The 21,095-nt window shown below is 49.2% G+C and overlaps 10 protein-coding genes across 12 annotated transcripts; 4 read left to right on the top strand and 6 right to left on the bottom strand.

Moving 5' to 3' along the window:
- Positions 1-84: 84 nt before the first annotated feature.
- PPTG_02364 (hypothetical protein) lies at positions 85-729 on the top strand (the record flags this gene model as incomplete). The annotated part of the gene is made up of 1 exon (XM_008893431.1): positions 85-729. One exon carries the CDS (start codon positions 85-87, stop codon positions 727-729), a length of 645 nt encoding a protein of 214 aa, XP_008891679.1.
- A 718-nt stretch (positions 730-1,447) lies between these two features.
- PPTG_02363 (hypothetical protein) lies at positions 1,448-3,213 on the top strand (the record flags this gene model as incomplete). Its single annotated transcript, XM_008893430.1, has 3 exons — positions 1,448-2,759; positions 2,817-3,098; positions 3,167-3,213. 3 exons carry the CDS (start codon positions 1,448-1,450, stop codon positions 3,211-3,213), a joined length of 1,641 nt encoding a protein of 546 aa, XP_008891678.1.
- Positions 3,214-3,242: 29 nt separating this feature from the next.
- On the bottom strand, positions 3,243-8,230 carry PPTG_02362. Of its 2 annotated transcripts, none has more exons than XM_008893428.1 (5): positions 8,091-8,229; positions 4,280-8,008; positions 4,037-4,222; positions 3,660-3,965; positions 3,243-3,591 (listed from the first exon to the last, which is right to left on the bottom strand). In XM_008893428.1, exons 2-5 carry the CDS (start codon positions 7,763-7,765, stop codon positions 3,316-3,318), a joined length of 4,254 nt encoding a protein of 1,417 aa, XP_008891676.1. In that variant the 5' UTR covers positions 7,766-8,008; positions 8,091-8,229; the 3' UTR covers positions 3,243-3,315. The 2 variants fall into 2 exon arrangements, with proteins under 2 accessions (XP_008891676.1, XP_008891677.1); XM_008893429.1 differs by having other exon boundaries at positions 3,316-3,591; positions 4,280-7,992; positions 8,091-8,230.
- A 35-nt stretch (positions 8,231-8,265) lies between these two features.
- Positions 8,266-9,638, bottom strand: PPTG_02361 (hypothetical protein). The gene has a single exon (XM_008893427.1). It carries the CDS (start codon positions 8,980-8,982, stop codon positions 8,359-8,361), a length of 624 nt encoding a protein of 207 aa, XP_008891675.1. The 5' UTR covers positions 8,983-9,638; the 3' UTR covers positions 8,266-8,358.
- A 369-nt stretch (positions 9,639-10,007) lies between these two features.
- On the bottom strand, positions 10,008-11,195 carry PPTG_02360 (hypothetical protein). Its single transcript, XM_008893426.1, has one exon. It carries the CDS (start codon positions 11,179-11,181, stop codon positions 10,138-10,140), a length of 1,044 nt encoding a protein of 347 aa, XP_008891674.1. The 5' UTR covers positions 11,182-11,195; the 3' UTR covers positions 10,008-10,137.
- Positions 11,196-11,465: 270 nt separating this feature from the next.
- On the bottom strand, positions 11,466-12,254 carry PPTG_02359 (hypothetical protein). Its single transcript, XM_008893425.1, has one exon. It carries the CDS (start codon positions 12,117-12,119, stop codon positions 11,595-11,597), a length of 525 nt encoding a protein of 174 aa, XP_008891673.1. The 5' UTR covers positions 12,120-12,254; the 3' UTR covers positions 11,466-11,594.
- A 1,433-nt stretch (positions 12,255-13,687) lies between these two features.
- Positions 13,688-15,170, top strand: PPTG_02358 (hypothetical protein; the record flags this gene model as incomplete). The annotated part of the gene is made up of 2 exons (XM_008893424.1): positions 13,688-13,873; positions 13,973-15,170. The coding sequence occupies exon 2, from the start codon at positions 14,001-14,003 to the stop codon at positions 15,168-15,170; it is 1,170 nt and encodes a 389-aa protein (XP_008891672.1). The 5' UTR covers positions 13,688-13,873; positions 13,973-14,000.
- Positions 15,171-15,471: 301 nt separating this feature from the next.
- Positions 15,472-18,024, top strand: PPTG_02357 (hypothetical protein). The gene is made up of 5 exons (XM_008893423.1): positions 15,472-15,554; positions 15,627-15,850; positions 15,914-16,406; positions 16,493-16,666; positions 16,810-18,024. Exons 1-5 carry the CDS (start codon positions 15,515-15,517, stop codon positions 17,325-17,327), a joined length of 1,449 nt encoding a protein of 482 aa, XP_008891671.1. The 5' UTR covers positions 15,472-15,514; the 3' UTR covers positions 17,328-18,024.
- Positions 17,991-18,706, bottom strand: PPTG_20918 (hypothetical protein; the record flags this gene model as incomplete). Its single annotated transcript, XM_008894345.1, has 3 exons — positions 17,991-18,397; positions 18,492-18,561; positions 18,638-18,706. The coding sequence occupies 3 exons, from the start codon at positions 18,704-18,706 to the stop codon at positions 17,991-17,993; spliced, it is 546 nt and encodes a 181-aa protein (XP_008892593.1).
- A 514-nt stretch (positions 18,707-19,220) lies between these two features.
- On the bottom strand, positions 19,221-21,095 carry PPTG_02356. 2 transcript variants are annotated; one of them, XM_008893421.1, is made up of 5 exons: positions 20,858-21,095; positions 20,332-20,784; positions 20,131-20,265; positions 19,716-20,045; positions 19,221-19,645 (listed from the first exon to the last, which is right to left on the bottom strand). In XM_008893421.1, the coding sequence occupies exons 1-5, from the start codon at positions 21,036-21,038 to the stop codon at positions 19,422-19,424; spliced, it is 1,323 nt and encodes a 440-aa protein (XP_008891669.1). In that variant the 5' UTR covers positions 21,039-21,095; the 3' UTR covers positions 19,221-19,421. The 2 variants fall into 2 exon arrangements, with proteins under 2 accessions (XP_008891669.1, XP_008891670.1); XM_008893422.1 differs by having other exon boundaries at positions 19,221-20,045.

Raw genomic sequence — 21,095 nt, 5'->3', positions numbered from 1 at the left:
AGCTTGCGCGAGAAAAAAGGTCACCGCCAGTACGGACGTAGACTTAGTTGTGAGCCCTTCCGACTTTCACCATCGCAGAAAAACATGATGGCAACGTCGTACAAAGCTGCCCGATGCGCTGGGACTACCGTCGACTACAACAGAATGGCTGAAAGCCTCCATTTCGGTACTTTCAAAGGTCACGCCGAACAGCTACAAGCTCTCGAAAAAAAACTAGTCGATGAAATGGTAGCAGCTTTGAAGGAGCAACGCTACCTTGAAGCTTCCAAGGGTGACGACACAACAAAACATGTACACTACGACTTACTAAACGATGCTGATACTGCGTTACAGGGCTCAAACCAGTTACTTGCACCGATGAACCAGATAATGGGTTCAAGCAGCAAACGTGGTGAGCTCCACGATCCATTAGTGGCAAGTACCGGATCGGATAAGGTTACAGATAAACCGGCACAAGCATCTGACCTTCTCACTCATATACAACAACAACATGAAGCCGAGACCACGATTCAAGAGCTCCGCTGCCATCTACTCGAAAGTAGACGTACTATCGACACCCTACGCTCTCAGCTTGCCTCTCACAATTCCACTCGCACTGGAATCCTAAAACCCAAAACAACGCGGCACTCTGACCAAGATTATCTAACGTCGACTCAAGTGATGCAGTGCTGTGAAAACGCGTTCCGGGCAGCGCTAAAGGTATTCGAATCTTATAATGACAACATTTAGATCCCAGGTCGTTAAAAAAAACACACACCACATCTAATTCGTCTATTCTATAATCTCAAGTATAAACCTTTTAAGGAGACCTGCAGTCTTGCAAATAATATGAAGTAGGCTGAGAGAATTCGTGCAACGAAGAGCCTCGCAAGAGGCTCGCGGGTCGCTACTGTGTATGAACAATATCGTCCTCGGCAGGTCTGCGATATTAACATGTTGAATTAATATAAGTCCGAATTCTGCCAAAATAAATCATTCAGTTAGTTATTAATGCGTATATTTGGAATTAATTTCCTTTACTGCATACAAGATCCACCTAGTACAGCCTTTTGTCCATCAATATAATTTACATGTTAAGCGATATTGGAACCAATAAAATGACCAAAAATTAATAATTAAATTTAAAATCCATATATAATATTTCAGTAATTTAATTTTGAGCACTGCGTAGCTTGAAATGTAGATATGAACTTGCTGGTGCGTCGTTTCAATTTTTGTGTGCTGCCCGTTGCAGTTTTGCTAAGTTATCTTGAGATGAGAAGTCAGTAAGTTTACGCAAGGTGACAGCATCTATGAGCCAGAGACTATGACTGAGCAACTATCAGACAGGACGCATTTAGACGAGTACCAAGTTGAAACTCTTCTCGTTGAAAAAATAGCTCGACAATTGTGTTTCCACTACTAGTGAAACCCTCAATATTTCCCACGCATCGACCGAAGAAAGACGATGCGCCGTATACAGCGCTTGTGCAGTGGCATCTATGACGTGTGGATGAATCTTCAAGTGGAGCTCCATGGTAGCTACTCGATCTCTCGAATGAGATTCTTGTCCGAATACTCAAGCTCCACTTCCGTTTTCCGTGCCAGTGTGTTTGTGATCATAGCCCCCTTCCCGTGCCTCATTATATTGACGATGATAGATTGTGTTCCTCTAGCTCCAACCGAGGACGGATCACGAGCGAATTATTTGTTCTGGGGGAGAAATTATTTGACGATCTCGCTCATGACTCGTGCGATTCTCGAGCAGCTCCATCTCACTGTACCAAGCTTAGATTTCACCTTCATTCGAACAGTGTGCATCTCCGCTCTCCCAAGTGCCGGGGCTGTTGCATTTATGCTTGCCATGACAAGTTTGATTGGGTTCCCCTTACCATTCACGCTTGTAATTGGGATTCCAGTGTGGTTTGTTGGTCTCGTGATCTGTTTTGGTATATTTTTCGGGTCAAAACTGAGGAGAGAATCGGAAGTTCGCACGGAGTTGCTAAACTACATTGTGGTAATTGCATGTCAAGTGGTATTAACTTTCATCTACCCTGCGTATCTCTACGGTTTTCGATCCGTGAGTTCGACTGTACAGACATTTTACGTGTTGCTGCTTCCTATTATCAAAATTGCGACGAAAAACTGGATCAGCTTTTTTCTGGGTACGAAAGACGACCTAAAGCCACAAGTTGTGATTCTCAATATTGAGGTTTTCAACGCACTGTACGTGGCTAGTTCCATGCAGAACGCAACCTCGATCAGTACAACGATGGCTCTCACGTTCGTCGATTTTGCGCTCGCATGGATATCGATTAAGGATGTCAATTTTTTCTTAGCAGACATCACGGCACTGCTGATGAAAATCCCGTCAGATCACCCGTTAAAGACGGCAAATTTCATGGAGATAGCGTTGAAAATGCTAGACGAGGACGTCCAGTTGAGAGCAGATTCAGCACTGCGTTTATTCTCAGTTCGTATACCAGCTTCTAGTAGCCGGCCCGTAAGAGTTCGAAGTCTGGATCCAGCAGTTGAGACGAACTTCCCATCCCGTCATAATCTTTTCCCTACTGCGTCGATATTACCGAAGTTACCATCAATTCCCTTTCTGACTGGTGCAACCGTTATGCCAGCTAGGAAGGAAACATACAAACCCTTCCGAGAGCTCTTCACCACGAAGCAACGAATGGACTATGTGCACAGAACTGCACAGGTATTGTTCACGACCGAATTTATTATCCTCATCGAGTTCACGGAAGTTATTATTCCGTTCATTTACAGTAAGTTGCTTCCTATTGCTCCATCTGCGAAACTAACGTACTGTTACTTGTCCTTAGGCACTTATACGATAGCAATGTTCCAGCTTCCGAACCGAGTCTTCTACCCGCAAATTCGTGCGCTGAATCGCACTACACTCGGCCAAATGATTGGGAATATCGCCGTCTATGGGCTTATGGAACTCTTATCTTTCATCGCAATGAGTGTGATACTGAGAAGGAAGCTTGGCATTTCGACTCTACACCAACTCGCTTTCGTGCTCGACCGCGAGCGACGAATGGTGCAGTCGAACTTGTTTCTCTGGATTTGTTACACGATCCAGAATTCGCTCGACCACAACGGTACGAGGGTTTCTTAGTCATTTTAAGCTCGTCTGACCCAGCTTTATGTGTTTGGTTATACCTTGAAGGCGCGGATTTTAGCTGGAAATTCAGCTGGTTGAAGAAAAGCAACTGAAGCGTGATACACGTCCACAATTTTGAATGGAAAAAATAATAACTATCATATAATATTATCCAGCACATCGTCCAGATTTTTTATCTGGACGATGTGCTGGATTTAGGCTTCAACGATCTTCTCGGTTGTATGAAGTGAAGAAGCTGATGACATTAACTCTTGAGAGCGAGGAGACATGAACCGTGGACCAGCAGGAGATGAATGTGGCCTTACCGGTCGCTGTTGCACAAAATTGGTCACTGAGGTCGCACTTCCTTCGGATTCTTTACTACTCCAAGTGTGAGCTGAGTCAGGGAATGGCATAGATCCTCGGAGCGCGCAAATGGATGAATGAACTAAGTTGAATGGACGTGGCCCCGCAGATTTAGTGAGTCGTTGCTGCGACGATCATAGGACACGAAAACAGTCATTAGCTAGAAATGAAGTCACCACTAATCAAAACTTACTGGCAGTTGATATCCTTCTTCTCCCCTCGAATTTTGAGGAGATTTTCCGCCAGTGTAATCGGACCGATTGCTTCGTTCTTGATCCAAGGAAGGACTGGCTAAAGCTGGAAAGGTTGACGTCGGGATCTGTTGAGTTTGTGGAATATGGTTCATATGAACTTTCGCGTACGGATACAGGGGACGATTGCTAGTTGGACTTCTCCTAGGAGAACCACCCTGAATTGGGTACAGGAACTCGTTAAGTTCAATTCTTGACTTTCCCTTTCCGCTCAAATTATCAAGAAGCATGGATACACCATGAAGCAACTACAATCACAGCAACATAATAAGTTCAAAAAGCAATAGTTTGCATGTGAAAGGTAACGTATGAGTCGTACATGTGCTTGGGCCTTTTTAAGGTCGTTTCGCGCGATAGATTGGGTTGATATGGCACCATCCAAAGCACCCTTGCGCTGCTGAACGATCCTTGTCATGGCATCACACATAGTATTTATCTTGTAGTTGGTCAAACGGAAAGTTCCATCGGGTTGAATCTTCGATCGTCTATCGGCTCTGCGTTTTATCTGGAGAGATATTAACGTTTAGCACAGTACTGGAAGGTAGCAATATAAACCACATACCTGATCGAGTCGCTTCTCGCTGGACAGACAAATTACTCGGAACACCAAAACTTGCCAGTTTCTAACGGCGTATTGTCCTTTAGCTACTGAACTTTGGTTGATCAGCACTCGAAGCTGTTGAATCACCTCAGGGTCACGCTCGATATCAGCGTCACTGTTCAATAATGACGATTCTTCCACACTGAGAGCCGAAATTGCCTCATCGTCAGATGCAGACACGTCTTGATCTTCGAAAGATGTACAATTAGTAGTGCGCAAGTCGGCAGAATGCGTGCTTGTACCAGCGTTATTATCAGCCCCAGATTCAACATTTTCTTCCACTACACAGTCGATTTCGGGCATTTCAGGTGTCTGTGCAAGACCTCGTTTTGTCGGTAGAGTATCACCACCTTCAAAAACCTCATGTACCAGCTTTTTCCTTTGCAAAGCACTCTCAAGCGTGGTTTCGTTCCCACAGGTATCATTGCTGACAGCCACGTCAGTATTTGTTTCAGTTGTGGATTTTTGAATCTGTTGCGGCGGGTTTACTTTCGGCTTATTCTCGACAGCTTCAGTTGTTTTCAATTGGCGACTAGACTTCGAGCCCTTCGTACTAGTAAAGTTTTTCCTTGGTGAACCTTGTGTACTTCGGGTCGATAGTGGCGATCCTCCTTCTTTAACTATAGTTTGATTGCTCGGTTTTGCGTCCTTCGATTCCGACTTCGCGTTGGCAATCGTTGTACGTCTAGACCGTGGACTGAGCACGTTACCGAGATGCGCAGCGACCAATTCTCGTGCGAGTTGCTGCTTTGTTCCAGTCATTCCAGCGTAAATATTCTCTAAATCCAATAACGCATTGCTGACATGTTTTCGTTCTGCTTCTGTTAGCGTTGACGGAGCAGGCACCTCAACCTCTGGGTCAGTCTGGATAAGTTGTGCTTGGTTCAAAAGCTCATTCGAAATCAGCATCAGTCTCTTCTTGTGCTTTTCACAGATTGAACAACCCCCAGCCGTGTTGAATTCGACTGATTCCGCTTGATTGCGTGCTTCTTGTAATTGTTTCTGATAAATTTGTTGTTCCGCTTCTAGCGCTTTGTTGGTATTCTGGAGCTTTTCACATTCCAGTTTCCAGAATTCCACCTCAGCTAGATTTCGTTTCCGCAGCGTGCAAAGCTCCTCCGACATGTGACCTAAATGCGTTGTTAGTGTTAACAGCCGATCGGTCTGAAGCGCTGACGAGCGTTGCGATGCTCGACGCTGCTTCATAATATCCGCTTGAGCGGTGGAAAGTGCCTTGAACAAGTCGCGAGGATGTGACGCCATGCTGACGACCAGACTGCCTTGAGAAATACTGTTGGTCCGACTTCGTTTCTCGTCTTCCTCTGCGATCTCTGCCTCAGCCTTTTTCAGTAATTCTTGCTGGGTCTCATGCTCCTTCTTTACACGAATTATATCTTTCGCGTAGCGTTCAACCAGGGCTTCCATTCTCTTAACCTCATTCTGATCAGTAACTTGTTCACTTGTAGTCGACTCCACTTTCGAATTATCACCTATATCATCTTCATTATCGTCTTCTTCGTGCTTGGACTCGTCCATTGGAGGAAGAAGGTTAACCTCCTTTACGGGCGATTTCACGGCGAATTTTTTCATCAGGAGCTTCACAGCTGCTTGTCGCTCTTCGATCTTGGTATTGCCAGTCTTCAGTGAGAAAGCCAACGAGGTTTTCAGCATCGCCAGCTCTTGAGCGTGTGCATCTTTCTCCTTCTGTAGAGCGCGTTGTAAAGTCACCATTCTTTCCTGCGCTACTTCCAACGCTTTCCTGCTTTCAGTCAGACCTTCATCCTTAACCGCAAGGGTGCTCTTTAACTCGACAATCAAGTTATCGTATTGTACATTTCGTCGATGTTGACGCGACGCTATGCCGGGTCTAATGGTTGGATTGCCCTGGCCGTAAGCTGAGCTCATGATCTCATCCACATCAATACCCTCCTCTTCATCCAAGTCAGTCTGAAGACAACTATCCACTGCACTTGACTTGATAAGCTCTGCTTGTTGAATCTTCTCCTGCAACTCTGCAGCGTGCATAGTCGATAACTGAAGTTGTCCCTCAAGTGCCAGTGTGGTGGTGTTCGCTTTCTCTAGTTGGGTCTTCAGCTCCAAAACCTGCTCGAGTGTTTTACGAAGATACGAATCTGCATCATTCGCGCCATCATCTCGATCCGTGTGGATATACCCGACCCCGCTGCATGCTCTACAAGGAATTAAACGGCCGAGCTCTGATGACTGTCTTCTGCCAAGTTGATGAACGCCTGGGTCCTCGTCTTTCTCCAGATTATTCTCTTGTTCAATAGAAGCAGTCTGTGTATTGCTATCAAGATTCGTTAGCATCGCCTCAAGGCCTCTTGCACTACGTCGATTGCCGCGACGAGCACTTTTCTCCACTGCCGCCCATAGAATATCGTTGTTCAGAAGTTCAACGAGTGAATCACCAATCTCTTCCCAATTGCCTTGATACGAACGCACCGCGTCTGCGATTCGCCTTCGCTCTGCAATGGCATTCTCGGGTTTTAAGAACCAGGGCGTGGATTCATTAGCTCGATATCTAGTGTTCTCTTGTGTCAAAGAAGCAACTCTATCTCGCAGTTGTTGACACTCGAGCGCAGCCTCTCGGGCACGTTGTTCCCATTTCTCCTTCTCGCGATGTAAGACCTGCGTGTTTGCATTGGCTGACCAACCACGTCCAGAATTTCTGGATTGATCCAGTTCGTTAGTCTGCGCGGTGTCCGATGCTGGTGTCTGCTTACCGACTAAAACTGTAGCAATAGCCTCGTTCAGAGCTGATAACGCACCCGGTTCTGTCCCTTGTTTGCTCATGATATCTCGTAACATAAGCAATTGTCTGTACTGCTCCTTGCGTAGAGCGTTGTTTTCGGCTACTCGCCGATCGACTTTACCTTTCAAATGGGCCACCTGCTTCTCCCATTCCATTATTTGATGTGTGAGTTGAGTTATGCGTTGCTGCTGGTTTTGAATGACTACTTGTTGAGTCTGCATTTCCTGTTGAACGCACTCGTGGATGGTATTAACAAAAGTCGTCTCGCGTTCCTGTATTAACGAAGCCAGCACAGTATCGAAGAATACACGCAGTTGGTCATCGATGGACTCTGACGCCTCATCTTCACGAATCTTGCGCTCGAGTTCATATTGATGCGTCTCGGTGTCATGACCAAAAACAATCAGTAACGACTCCTGCAGTGCTGGTGAACGAATGAGCTGGCAAAGATCGGCAAACGCTCTAGCGAATGGCATGTCTGTATTCTCATCATTGCCTAGAACGAGGCGAGGCGTCACAAAACGCGTCTTCCCAGCCGAAACCAGACCCAATTCCGTTTGCGTTTGCTTCTCCTCTTTGGACGAGAGCTCGCCGGACTCCCAGTTCATGTAAGCACGACGTCCACCAGCTCGGAATTTTCCGTGCGGATGTTGAAGTCGCCCTCCCACTTGCATGATAGTTGACGCCGATCGAAGTAAATAAAGGGTAAATATGACATGTCGTAGCGATCATGCCGCCTCTTAGCCCAGCGGTACAAAAATAAATGCTGCGTAGTCAACGACCGCGTGTCAAATGTTGCCGACATCGTTTCAAGTTCTGGTGTTCTCTATTGCGCGATTTTGGTGGACCGACCACGATGATATCCGTCCACGTCCTCTTCGAACTCGAGGGACTAATTTGCCTGTCATACAAGTATCCTGTCATCAGCATAAAAGTCAACAATAACCACCGATTCGGTCGGCGAAAGCAAAGCATATTGTTGACTTGTTAGGCAGGTACCATGCGTGGGTTGGTCTTTTTTGCTGGTCTAGCGTTCAGCAAAGCAACTTGCCCCGGGCAGCGTGCTGGTGCCTGCAGAGCGCATTCCGCGAGTTTATTGGATCCGGCTCGATTTTAGGATGTCCAGTCATGATTTATGGACCTTCTTAGATACACTTATTTTAGAAATTGAAAAGAGAATTACAAGAAGCATTACAGAATCTAGCGTACTTATTGTTTATCTTTCTACACAGGTCGACTTTCGCGCTATCTATCGCTGTTGCATTCGTTACTTAGCTCCAACCTGGATAGGTGTTGTTGCCAACTTAACTACGGTAGAGTAATGCGCTCGATCCGCCTGTAGCAATTTCTTGGCGGGCGCAGCAACTATCTTCGCATCCGCTTTGCTCTGATTGCTGGAAGACAATTCGCCCTCACCTTTGTGGCTCTCTAAATTTGTTCCAGGTTCCTGCTCCGGCGTGGGTTGAGGCTCGTCCGAGGTAGACTGCTGCGCTTGCCACCATTCTGCGGTCTCATCCAACAGTGGGAAGAAATATGGCACATGAATCTTCTTGACAGGAACTTCAGTAGGTTTCCTCTTCTTACGAAGAGGTAGCGACACTGTCAACGGCATGGAGCGCGACCCTTTCCGGGCCAAGCGCTTCATCTTGGGCTGTTTCTTCTGTTCAGCGGCGCTGCCGTGCCATGGCGAGCGTAGTAGGCCGGTAAACTTGGGCAGAAGCGAGTCCTTCTCGTCATGATCGGCCACGACGTTTATGCTAAGCCCTCCAGACGTTTCGTCGTCGCTGCTGTCGGTTTCTGTGGTGGTGGGAGATCGCTGGCGGGCATGAATAATTAACGCGACGATGGCGGTGACTACGACGCCGAGTGTGGCAAAGACGAGTAGCTCCATCTTTCTGCCCTGGTGGAAGGGAGGGGACGGCGTCACAGCCGGCAGCGGGCTCTGCCACCCTTATGTGGTCCTAGCGGATAATAATGGCTGACGTTGTCTCTGATTGGTAAAAACAAATTATGTTGCATTCTGTGCGGTACACCAAGAATACGGGGATGAAGCTTGTTGACGGCGTGCGCGCTTTCCCGCTGACTCACATGCAGCTCGCTGGAACTTCCTGTTTGGAAGTCGCAGTGCGACCGACGGACGGACAAGGGTGTGACCACGACGGCACGAGCGTCGCGGAGTACGGCGCATGCTGCGTCGCAATGGCGAAGCCAGTCACGCTTACATCGCGATTGGTCCTGGTGAGAATCCCGCTCTCTGAATGACCTCCTGTGGCTGAGAGGGCTTGAGCACAAAGGTGGCAAACAAAGATCGGTGCCTGCGCCTTGATAGATCGCGCCGATCGCGGGATGGCTCCCGAATTCACCCCGATCGTCTCGGTCCTTGACGCATGGGTAATCGACGCGCTTCAGACCGATGTCCGGTGTCCGAGGTTGCATTGAAGTTGAGCGGTGTACGTCAGTGGACCATTGCGCAAACTTGGTCAAAGCGGGGCCGGTCGGCTAGGCTCTTGCCACACTCAAATCTTTCGGACGCTCGCCGTCTATGCTGCGATACCGACGACTCTGATTGCAGAGCTCGAGTCGCTTCCTCGTCAGTATCCTGGCCGCCGCGACAAACCGCTGGAGCATGATCCGATTGATGCAGATTACGAGCGCATTCAGCTGATTATGGCAGCGTCCAGCAATGCATGTCGCCGAGCATCGCAGATCCCGTGTGAGGATCTTCAGCGGACAAGAATCGCTGCTGGAGCTGGTTTAGCGAGGTTTGGGTGCACCGGTGTCTGTTGCTCCAACACCGGTAAACTGCTGCTAGTCTTGTTAAGTTAACGCTCGAAGGATGCGCTGCCGATATTGGCAAACCCAGTGGGAGCTCGACTTGAGTCAGCGAGGTCAACTCGATAAAAAGCACGAACGGAGTTGTAGTTTGTTGGTACAGTGTCGTGTTGGCATTCATTCTGCTTATTACTTCTACTTGTACTTGCACAGGACTTCTCTTTTTATAGTAGATGAGCGCTACATATCATAATAAAACTATCGGGGGAGGAGCCTAGAGCTCGAGATCGAACATGAGATCGCTGATCGCAGAGGCATCTGTAGCCTCGGCGACGACAGGAGAGGTGGCGGACCGGCGCTCGACGCTCTGGTGATTACAGCACGGGCACTGGTCGCAGTCGTCTTCCTCGTCGTCTTCGTCCCAGAGCCACCTCTTGGTAGATGTAGCAACGTACTTGCGCGTCTGGGTGGGGATCAGCATCGGCGTAGTGCGCGAGACAGCAGGACGCGTCGCCTGGTGGTAAACCTGCTTGTGTGCGCGCTTCTCTTTCTGCAGACGGATGAAGCTGGCCATGAGCTGCTGATCTTCGCGGCTCAGTGTGTCGCTACCGCGCTCCGAGTCGCAGTCGGTTTCCTCGCCTGATAGATACAACGGGTCTTCGTCGTCGAAAGCGGCGGAGGCACCAGGCTTTGTCACACTGGGCAGTGCCGGAATGGAAGCCCACGTGGGCAAGCTCTGGGTCTGAGCGGGGGCCATGCTTGGCTTGGATCGCTGGATGCTAGTCAATGGAAGTACTTGCCGCAGCTTCGACAATTGCAGACTGAGGGCAACGCCCGCTCCGGTGCAAATAGGTAGCAGCAGTTGCCTCCGGAGAGTGTGGGTCGGTTGCAGTCGATACTGTCGTTGCTGACAGCGCCAGGCGGCGAAAGCGGGCTTGGCCAGCTGGCGGTGGCTAGATGCACGAGCCTTCAACAGGCTCCGCAATTGGTCCAAAGATCGTGGCAGGCGCAGTCTCCGTTGCGCGATTGGCTGAAAATGGGAATCTCGGCGTGATTGGCCGAATCCCCGCTCGTGCAATGCCGAGACGGGAATCTGCGTTCGGTGGTGACGAAGGCGTCGGTCTCGGTAAAAAGAATCCTTGCGAGGCCCAACGGCGTGCCAAGCACGGGCCGCCTCACGAGCATGAGTTGCTGGGGCTTGGTGACGGCGGCCGATGATGGTCCGGGCGATTGCGCCCCACATGCCAACGAAGCCTTTGTCAAACGAATCTTCGTCCAGAACGCGAGATTCGAGTATGGTACCACAAACAGGGAACATTGGACGGGTACATGTACCACCTAGCTGCTAAAACTGCAACGAATATGTTATTCATAACTTACGTGGAGTGAGCCGCTCCGACGACGATGCCGCTCTGAAGTGTTCGTCGGATAAGAGTCCTGCATGCAAGCGGATCCTCGGATCGCATGCTCGGTGGTGGCGGGCAACCTGCCCGGAGCATCGTCGGTTCGCGGCGCGTGCCTACGGCTGGCCATCGTGCGATGATGGCGCTGCACCACTCCTACAACGAGACAAAGATATGATCAACGACGGCAAGTTGACGTTTGGGTGATAATGTTCGTTGGTGGATAAATTACATGTTCGCATTTGTATTGCTGCAGCGAATTATGTGCGCGTGCAAATAAATAGACTGTTTCTACTGCTGGCTACTACTGGCCGGCGGCGGACGAAGCTTACAGCTCCATGGCGAAGATGTCTTCGTCGTCGCGGTCGTCCACACCTGTGGGTGAGGCCGGTGCTGCGACGGCTGTGGACTTGAACGAGTGCGCGCTGCGCTTGACCATGCGGGTCTGCGAGGCGCCGTACTGCGATCGGAAGAAGGCCAAATTGCCGTAGAGGGCAGGATCATCCTCGTCCAGCTCGTCTTGATTGTCCTCGTCCTCGTGTAGATAGCGACCGGCGCGAAGCAGACGCATGTCGGCGTGGTAGGACAAGTCTGGGCTCTCAACGACGCTTTTGCAAAGGTGCGGGTGAGGCTGCTGGCGGCCGTTGGACGGGATGCTGATGGGCGCCGTGCGCACCCAGACGCGCTGAGCGTCCTTGGTCACGAACTTGCGTTTGGTCTCGAGATGGCACTGGCAGTCGTCGCAGCTGGAGCTGTCCGAGTCGCTGTCCGACATGTCGGTCTCGGCGTACGAGGACGCAGGGCTGTGCTGCTGCACTTGCAGCGCGGTCATCCACTCGGAGAAGTTTTGCATGTTCCAGTTACTGCTACAGGCCTGTTGCTGTTGGCAAGAGTCCTTGTTCGGTAGATGGCAGATTCGATTGTGAGCGTCTACAAAAACAGCAAGAGCTGTGTGCCGGAGGCGGCCATCATCGCGCCCGTCTATCCGCCTTATGCTTGTGGTGGAAGCTTGGCCAGCAGTATTTTCGGCTGCAAGGCACGCGCTCGTGTTGTGATTCGTCGAAAATGGTGTGACGCGAACCAATCGGATGCGCGGGTGCAGTCGAAGTGGTACCGGTGCGAGACGTGGCGACGACTGTACCAAGCAGCGGCAAAGATACGGCAGTAAGGCTGGCTGGACGAACAAGGGACCGAAAAACCGGTGGTCGCGCAAAAAGACATGCTACTTGGTGGTCACAGTCTTTTGGGCTACACCATGAGACGAACAGATCAGGGCATTGCTGGGCCAGCAAACCGTTTGACTCAATCTTTGGTTATCAAGATAAAATACCCGCGTTATTCATAATAGCCGTTAATGGAGTGAGCGGCCCCGTGCCGGTACTTTACAGGCTTGCTATGGCTGCCGCTGTTGGTACCAAACCGTACGTTGTGTGCTATATCCCAATTGAATGAGTTCCGGCGACGAACGTGCACCGCAGGCACCAGCATCGCTTCCCGGGCAACAAGTCGTTGCTGACGATTCTTACGCCAGCAAGAAGAGCCAACTAACGCACGTGCCTGCCTGTGACAGTCTAGCAACAAGGCCGACGTGAATCTTGCGGCCGTCGTCAAATGGAGAGCTGGTATATTTCGACAAGTTGCAAGATCGTATCTGGACTTCCGCTCTAAGTGAAGCCTGTCAAATGTACGTCTATAGCAGCAGTAGAGAGCAGGTCAGGCCTACGAAGTGAGCGAATCTACCATCGTGTCACCAGCGAATCTCGGGCGCTCGTCCACCACCGATGAATTTATAGGCAATGATGATACGGCCGGTCGCGTGGTCGGTCAGGCTTGAAAAACGCGCATCTTCAAAGTTCAAGCAACCCGGCCATGTTCACCTAAATGTGACGCGACAGGGTTTGGTGGTCTGTACCATGATAACGGTACAAGATTTACTTCAAGTTCAAGCCATCAAAAAGCTTTGTTCTTGTGGCACAAGAACACAAGAACAAAGCTTTTTGAACTTGAAGTAAATCTTGTACCGTGAGGTCAAAATGCAGCAACTCGACAGCAAATTGTTTCGGCAGCAATCGCGATTCAAGTGATCAGGTCGAATGGTAATGAGTACGGCGATGTAATGCAGGTGGTACAGTTTTATCGTAAGACGCTGGCTCGTGCACAACGCGTTGCTTGCGCTCGAAAGGGCTCACGTGAGATATGGCAACTTCGTGCGTGGCTCTTTGAAACGACTTTAACGTACCCCGAAACTTCACTGGCATTTACCTCGTAACCGTAATGAACTCTCGCTGCTTCTGTCTCGTTAACCAATTCGTTTTATCATAGCTATCGGATTCATGACGTGAATACTTCGCCATGAAATAAATAGGTGGCTAAGATGGCTGGGGCGTGAAAAAAAAACGCAACGAAATGATATACCTATGCAGTTGTCGGTATCAATTGAGTGAACATGATGTAGTTGCCCGCTAAACTGACTCATGGCAAGATTGAGGAGCAGATCGAAGCAAATTTTGCTTTGACACCCTCGGGCGACCAATTAAGCGAAAGCCAACTTTAACGTGCCCATGTGTTTCGAGCTGGTAGGCATCGTGCTACCACGGACTGGAAGTCGTAAGCGCTCTCGTCGAACGAAAGAAACAAATGCAAACGGAATTGAATCTGATTTCGGTCTGAAATACGCTTTATGACGCCTTGACTCCTCTGGTTCAGGACTCCTGGACATGGATAGTATCAGGATATGGATACACCTTTCGCTAAAGCGTTTGCCGATCTTTGCCAGCTCATTCGTTCACCAGCACTGCAGGAGTCGTTACTGATTGTTTTTGGTCATGACACCGAGACGCGTCAATATGAACTCGAGCGCAAGATTCGTGAAGATGAGGCGTCAGAGTCCATCGATGACCAACTGCGTGTATTCTTCGATACTGTGCTGGCTTCGTTAATACAGGAGCGCGAGACGACTTTTGTTAATACCATCCACGAGTGCGTTCAACAGGAAATGCAGACTCAACAAGTAGTCATTCAAAACCAGCAGCAACGCATAACTCAACTCGCACATCAAATAATGGAATGGGAGAAGCAGGTGGCCCATTTGAAAGGTAAAGTCAATCGGCGAGTAGCCGAAAACAACGCTCTACGCAAGGAGCAGTACAGACAATTGCTTATGTTACGAGATATCATGAGCAAACAAGGGACAGAACCGGGTGCGTTATCAGCTCTGAACGAGGCTATTGGTACAGTTTTAGTCGGTAAGCAGACACCAGCATCGGACACCGCGCAGACTAACGAACTGGATCAATCCAGAAATTCTGGACGTGGTTGGTTAGCCAATGCAAACACGCAGGTCTTACATCGCGAGAAGGAGAAATGGGAACAACGTGCCCGAGAGGCTGCGCTCGAGTGTCAACAACTGCGAGATAGAGTTGCTTCTTTGACCCAAGAGAACACTAGATATCGAGCTAATGAATCCACGCCCTGGTTCTTAAAACCCGAGAATGCCATTGCAGAGCGAAGGCGAATCGCAGACGCGGTGCGTTCGTATCAAGGCAATTGGGAAGAGATTGGTGATTCACTCGTTGAACTTCTGAACAACGATATTCTATGGGCGGCAGTGGAGAAAAGTGCTCGTCGCGGCAATCGACGTAGTGCAAGAGGCCTTGAGGCGATGCTAACGAATCTTGATAGCAATACACAGACTGCTTCTATTGAACAAGAGAATAATCTGGAGAAAGTTGAAGGCCCAGTTGTTCATCATTCGGGAAAACACAGTCACTGCAGAACAGTAGGTTTTGGAGCTGAAGACTCAATTGGAGATGGCAACCAACACGCTAGCGTTGGAGGAGAAGCTTTTGTTAGTTTACTTCCGTTAGCTGTCGAGTACTGTATGTACACGGCAGAGCTACAGTAGAAAATCCTCCAAAGCAAAGTCATGTTTCACTAGTTTTCAGAATCTGAAAACTGATGAAGAGATGCCATTTAATGTCGATGAGCAGCTTACACCTGCAACAGAAACGCTCCATATCCGTTGCCGTTAATACGCTCGACAAATTGCGCACTACGACACTAATTATCGAGCAAGAGAGAAGGAAGACTATCCGATAGCGTTCGTCACGGTTGAAGTTTTCCGAGATAATCACTTTTTCTGGTCCACCGCACTTATTTCGGCCCACCAACTTGGACTCTGTATGTGAGACCATCAATCATTCAATCGCGCGGGAAAAACGAGGGGGAAAGCTCGAAAGTGAAGCAGCCATGGTGAAGGAAATGCCGCTCGACATCGGGCTACGTGTTGGTGCGTGCCGTCCCCCTAGTATCGTATTCATGCACTCTCATGACCCCCCTTCCCTCTTTATATGCCATTCAGACGTACTGGACGACGAGGGTATCTGGAACACGGGCGTGATCGTGGACGTTGGCAAAGAGGCCGACGAGGACGAGGATAAGGTCGAAGTTAAGTACGACGGATGGGGAGACGAGTACAACCAGTGGATTGGCGTGGCAACGCAGCGTCTTGCCCCGCTTCACACGTACACTATCGTCAAGAAGTGCTGGGCCAAGCTCACGAAGTGGCCTTGGTGGCCGGCCTTCGTACGTGTAATAATACTATAAGTTATGTATAGTACTATTTAAACTAATACTTTGGATGCACAGGTTGTACTACGCGCACCCACGACGGCGCTGGCAGCCCACGGCCTCGAGGAGGAGACGAAGCTGTACGTGGAGTTCTACGACTCGTTCAATGAGGACAAACGCTCGCGTTGCTGGATGCAGAAGAAGAACGTGGCGTCGTTCCGCGACAGCTTCGAGGAGCGCGCGTCCAAGAACATTGGCAAGAATTTCCCCAAGTTTGTGGAGGGCACTCAACGCGCCAAGGCCGGTACGTCGCCGTTGCTGTTCTCAGGACCGGGTACTTTGCCTATTGAGTACTCTAGCAAGATGGCTGAGCCGTTGGAGGAGAAGAGGAAGGAGTGTACCACGGAGCAGTGGTTCCATCTGTACAGAGACTTTAGCAACCGCTACCAGGACCTGTACGGATACTCTACGGCTCCGTCGGGGTCGACAACGACCTCGTCTCCTGGCCGCAAGTCGGGCAAGCGCGCTCCTGGTCGCCCCAAGAAGGTCGTGAAGCAGCAACTGTCAGAAGGTACGTGACTTGCTTTCACTATGTGACAGGAAGAGTGATGGTAATGGTCTCTATTGTGATATTTCGTTTTCTATTGTGATTTTTAGATGAAGATGAAAGTGAAGAGAAGGACGAAGAACCTGAAGCTGATGACCCTGAAGAGAGCGGCAACGAAGAGGAGGAGGCCTCTGCCTCTGCACGACGGACAACCCGTCGCAACAAGCGCGCTGCAGCCCCAGCTCCCTCCTCGCGCCGCAGCACCCGACCCCGACGCGTTAAAGGTTAATTTGACGTTTCTTCCTTCCGTAGTGTGTAGTACGGGTGGATGGGTGCGTGCATGCGTGCCCTGTGCGTAGCTACTCTGCCTCCCATGCGTGCATAGTGTTTGACTGTGTATGTGTGGTTTGGCTCGTTTTTTAATCAGTAATTGAGGTACTGACCGATACAAGCTCTTCCATGGTTGGTTCTTCCTTTTCTCCTGCTACATCCGTCCGCGACGCAAGCTCCAGATCCTCGAGCGTTGCGCGGGACACGAGCGTTGTGGCCAATCGCTCGCTGTTTACAGTCAATAAGGAGGCTGACGCGCAGTCTGCGGTAGATACCCTGGAAGCCAAGAAGCCTGCTAGCTCGCTGGACACTGAAGAGCAGAGTGAAGACCTCGTAATGGACGAGTGCAAGCCTGCGGCTCCGATCGAACTCAGTCGTCCTGAGCTCAACCTTGAGAGTGCGACAGGCAGTAGGCGCCGGAAGGATCGACCTGCCAAATTGTCTGAGCGCGCTAATGCTGCTAAGAAACCGAAGACTGAGGGACACACTACTGAGCAAGACCCTGATTTCTATCAGGACTGGTCTGGTGGGTCTCGCTACGAAGTGGACAACAAGCCGTGGAGCATCTTGGGATGGATTACGGAGGGCTTTAAGAGCAGACTGCAGCGGAAGTGAAGGGAAGCAAATGTGGAGGATGCTGGCCATTCTCATCTGTGTAAATGAACATTGTGCTGATGTACTGATGAGCCTTTGTTACCTCTTGTTTAATGGTTTACTTTTTTCTGTCTTTCGCTGGAGTGAAGCACTTCGAGGAGACAAATGCGGCTGCTCACGACGAACTTCTGCTAATGTCGCTGGCGCTTGTGGAGAGAGATTGAGACGAACTACCGAGTCAGCCTGATGCGCTGCCAATAGCGACTGAAACACTCCGTCCCGATAAATCTTTGGCACGGATGCACCGACGTAACGTGGTGAAATACCGGGTGCCAGTAATTGAGAGCGATGTAGCCATTGCTTCTCACCGGAAAACGGAGATTGGATCGAAGGAAAACGCGGGTTATGCTCGTAATACATTGTCCTGTCAGCAGCTAATGGAGAACGAGGCGAAGATGGATCTCGCCTTCTAGCACTACTGTCTCTATGACTGGATGAATTATCGTCGTAGAATTCACACAGTGAACGTGAAAGAGGATCCACGTCACGTAAATTTTCCCAGGATGGAGCACTTGCAACCCACTGGATGCCACGCAAAGCAGAGAAATACACACTTTGGTTATGTGCACCGATGAAGAACTCGCACACGATACCTGGTAAAAACAGAAAAATAAACATTCGTAACTACATACTTCGAAGTAGTAATATCGTTGGAAACGTTTGCTTTAGCGTACCACAAGCCTGTTTCGTGTTGTGACCAAGGTTGATACAGTTCGCGAGCTCCGAAGTTACTCGCTTCATGTAAAACAGAAGTGGAGCCATTACCTCAGGATCGAAACCACTCTGACGAAGGCTTTTGTATTTACAATCATCAGGGTGCACGATGTCGAGATGCAACAATTGATGATCGCTCTGTATACTCTGGTTTTCGTTCACGGCAGCACTGTCCTCAATGTTGTCAAGCTCGCTGTTCCTTTTAGGTTGAGACCACAGAAAAACGTCAGAATGAGCTCGTGGCGTGGATTTCTTAGCACCATCACTGATACTAGAGCGACCACGACTCCCCGAGATTGGCGTTCTGGCACTGCTACCTGAATGTCTCCACGCAATCAAGAAACTGGCATTATTTTGGCTCGGAATATGCCTTTGCAGGCAGAATACTCCCTTAATTAGCTCTGACCGCACAGAGTTTGTGCTCGAAGCACTTGTAGCTGATAGTTCCGGCGGTAGGCAGATCACAGGAAATTCCATATCTCTGCAAAACATCTTACACAGTGGGATTAGTTCAGGTGGCAAAGTGATGTATCTCTATCTTTACTTCGACTTCTCACTTTAAGTTCTCGTCGAGATAGATTCTCCGCGCCAAAACCTAGACGACGCACAGCAATGATATCATCCATAGAGGAGGATACGTGTCGTTCGGAAGGTAGTGGTTTTTCAAAAGCTTCTAGTATCGCTTGCGGGGAGACTCGCTGTAAGATTCCGGTCAGTTTTTTTTTAATTGCAAGCGTGGTTGGAAGGAAAAATATTCTAACCATGAGATCCATCGCTTTGACACGGCCCGCTGACGATGTTGTGTACCAGACGCTTGGTTGACTACAATGAGGCCAACACCAAAGTATTGAAGCGCCAGGTTAGTATTCAATTACATGTGTTCGTACGTATTGCTAAATAGCCGATGAAATACCCGCTCGGGCTGAGGAGAATTGTATCAGGAATCTGAAGTGGCATGCCATCACCCCCTTTCTCCCCACCAATCGCTCGAAACAACACTACCCACTCATGGGCGAGATCCTCCGCAAGAACTCCCACTTGAGAGCACGTCTTCTGAGTGAATGCAGACAATCTCAAAGGTTGAATCAATGGTGGCTGCCGGATTGTATACAGCGGTCGTCGTTTGCATTCCGAGTTGTCGTTAAAATCACCACTTCGACTTCCCATTCGCGTCTTCTTGTCTCGATACGAAGTACTTGTGTTAGAACTCATGTTACTAGAATAGATTCGGCATTGTGACGTTGTATTCTCGCATCACTTTTTATTCAAAACGCAAACAATTTGTGCTCGAACTACACATAATACACGACATACACCAATACCCACTGAATCTGGACTCGGTCAAGTCTTGCTGCTTCTATCGTCGACTGTAAGCGTGCGCTTGAACCAATTTTCCATCGAAAACCCTTTGCTGGAGCTAAAAACTGCCAACGGAGTAGGCAAAGGGCTAAGAGAAGTATGAGCTGCTTCCTTCGTGACTCCATCAAATTTTCTCGGCACGCTGATCACTGTCTTCTTAGTATTCCTTGGTTCGGCGTTTTCCTCATCATCCCCGTCTAGAGTGCCTGCCACCGCAATAAATAGGTTAAGTTTAACTGTCTTTTGTTTTCAGCCTAGGCTTCACGAATCTCTTACCCTCTACGCCTGCTTGCATCATGTGGAAACGTCGAGACACGTCTTGAGCCCTTTCCTCGCCATCATCATCGTCTTTTGGCTTGTCCTCATCGCGCTGGTTCGCACTTGCAACGATTTCCATCGCTGGTAAGGACTTTGCCTCGGCTTTCGTTACACTCGCAGCCTCTTTGGGATCACTTTGGAAGTCAAGCGCCATGTCTTCATCAAATTGTGTTGGCATCCCTTTCACCTCTTGGTCAGAACTGTCTGCTTCTTGAACTACTGATAAAAATGAGTGACCTAGCTGGTTAGAAGAGAAATCAAGATCCAGAGGGGTCTCCGTTAATTTTCCTGCTCACATGAACCACAACACAAGCTCACACGGTTACGTTTTGCCCGCATATATTAGTAACAGACCAATTCATCATTTTCCTACCTTGAGGTTCGCTTGCGTTAATGGATGATCCATTTTCTTTGTCATCGACCTGGAGAAATGAAAAGTCCAAGCTCTTTGGTTGATACGAGCGTGGATTTTTGGCTCTAGACACAACGGCCTGAGACTCATCACGGGCTATAAGTATCGTTAGAGAATATGTGCAGATTCAAATTATTAAACAGCTTGGAACATAGTACTTACAGACAGAAGATGATGAAGAACTGGACCGCCTTTGCCGCTCCTTTTCTTCAGCAGCTTTGGATGCTTCTTTTTTCTCCTCATCCAGGTCCCGTAGTACCTCTTTGGCAAACGCGATGCGTTGATCGATTAAAGGTAGCGGGGCTTTGACGCGCTTTGGTGGCTTGTTCTCGGCTGGTATCTTTGGAGCAGCGACAAGACCAGAATGTACATCTTGCTTACTATCCTCTGAGTGCTGCGGGGGACTCCTTGTCACTGAATTTTTAGGAGGCTTGTCATGTCGCTCCACTTCCTTCGCTACGTCCCTCAAAAAACCCTTTTCTTCTTCTTCCCAGTCGTCCTCATCCGAAAGTGATCGTGGCGAACGAATCGAAGATCTGGACTTCGGGCTAGCAATAAGGCTCAAATCTTCTTGAAGTGGAGGAACGCTCCTTCTAGCCGCCATCTTACTTTGGCCTATTTCATCACGAGATCACATCGTCAACCACTATCTACAGTAGCAAGCTGATGTCTGTGCTGCATACAGTACCTTTGCTTTTCGTCTTGGTGGAGTGAGGAGTTATCGCGTGCATTTTCGAGCGTTCTGCAGTCTTGGATTTGGTATTTAACAGTGATGCCGTAACGCTGTCTTGAGAATTGAATTGGGAACCAATTGGACTTGCAGCTTTGTCTTCTGAAGTGATGCCCGGGTCAAAACCATCGGAATACATGTCGTCGTCGCTGTCTTCGCCACTGAGCGATAGGAAAGAGCCTACAGATCAACCATA

This window comes from Phytophthora parasitica, assembly GCF_000247585.1.
Source record: "Phytophthora parasitica INRA-310 unplaced genomic scaffold supercont2.2, whole genome shotgun sequence".
NCBI lineage: Eukaryota > Oomycota > Peronosporomycetes > Peronosporales > Peronosporaceae > Phytophthora > Phytophthora nicotianae.
The sequence above is the reverse complement of the archived record's forward strand: the minus strand, read 5'-3'. Positions and strand labels throughout refer to the sequence as shown.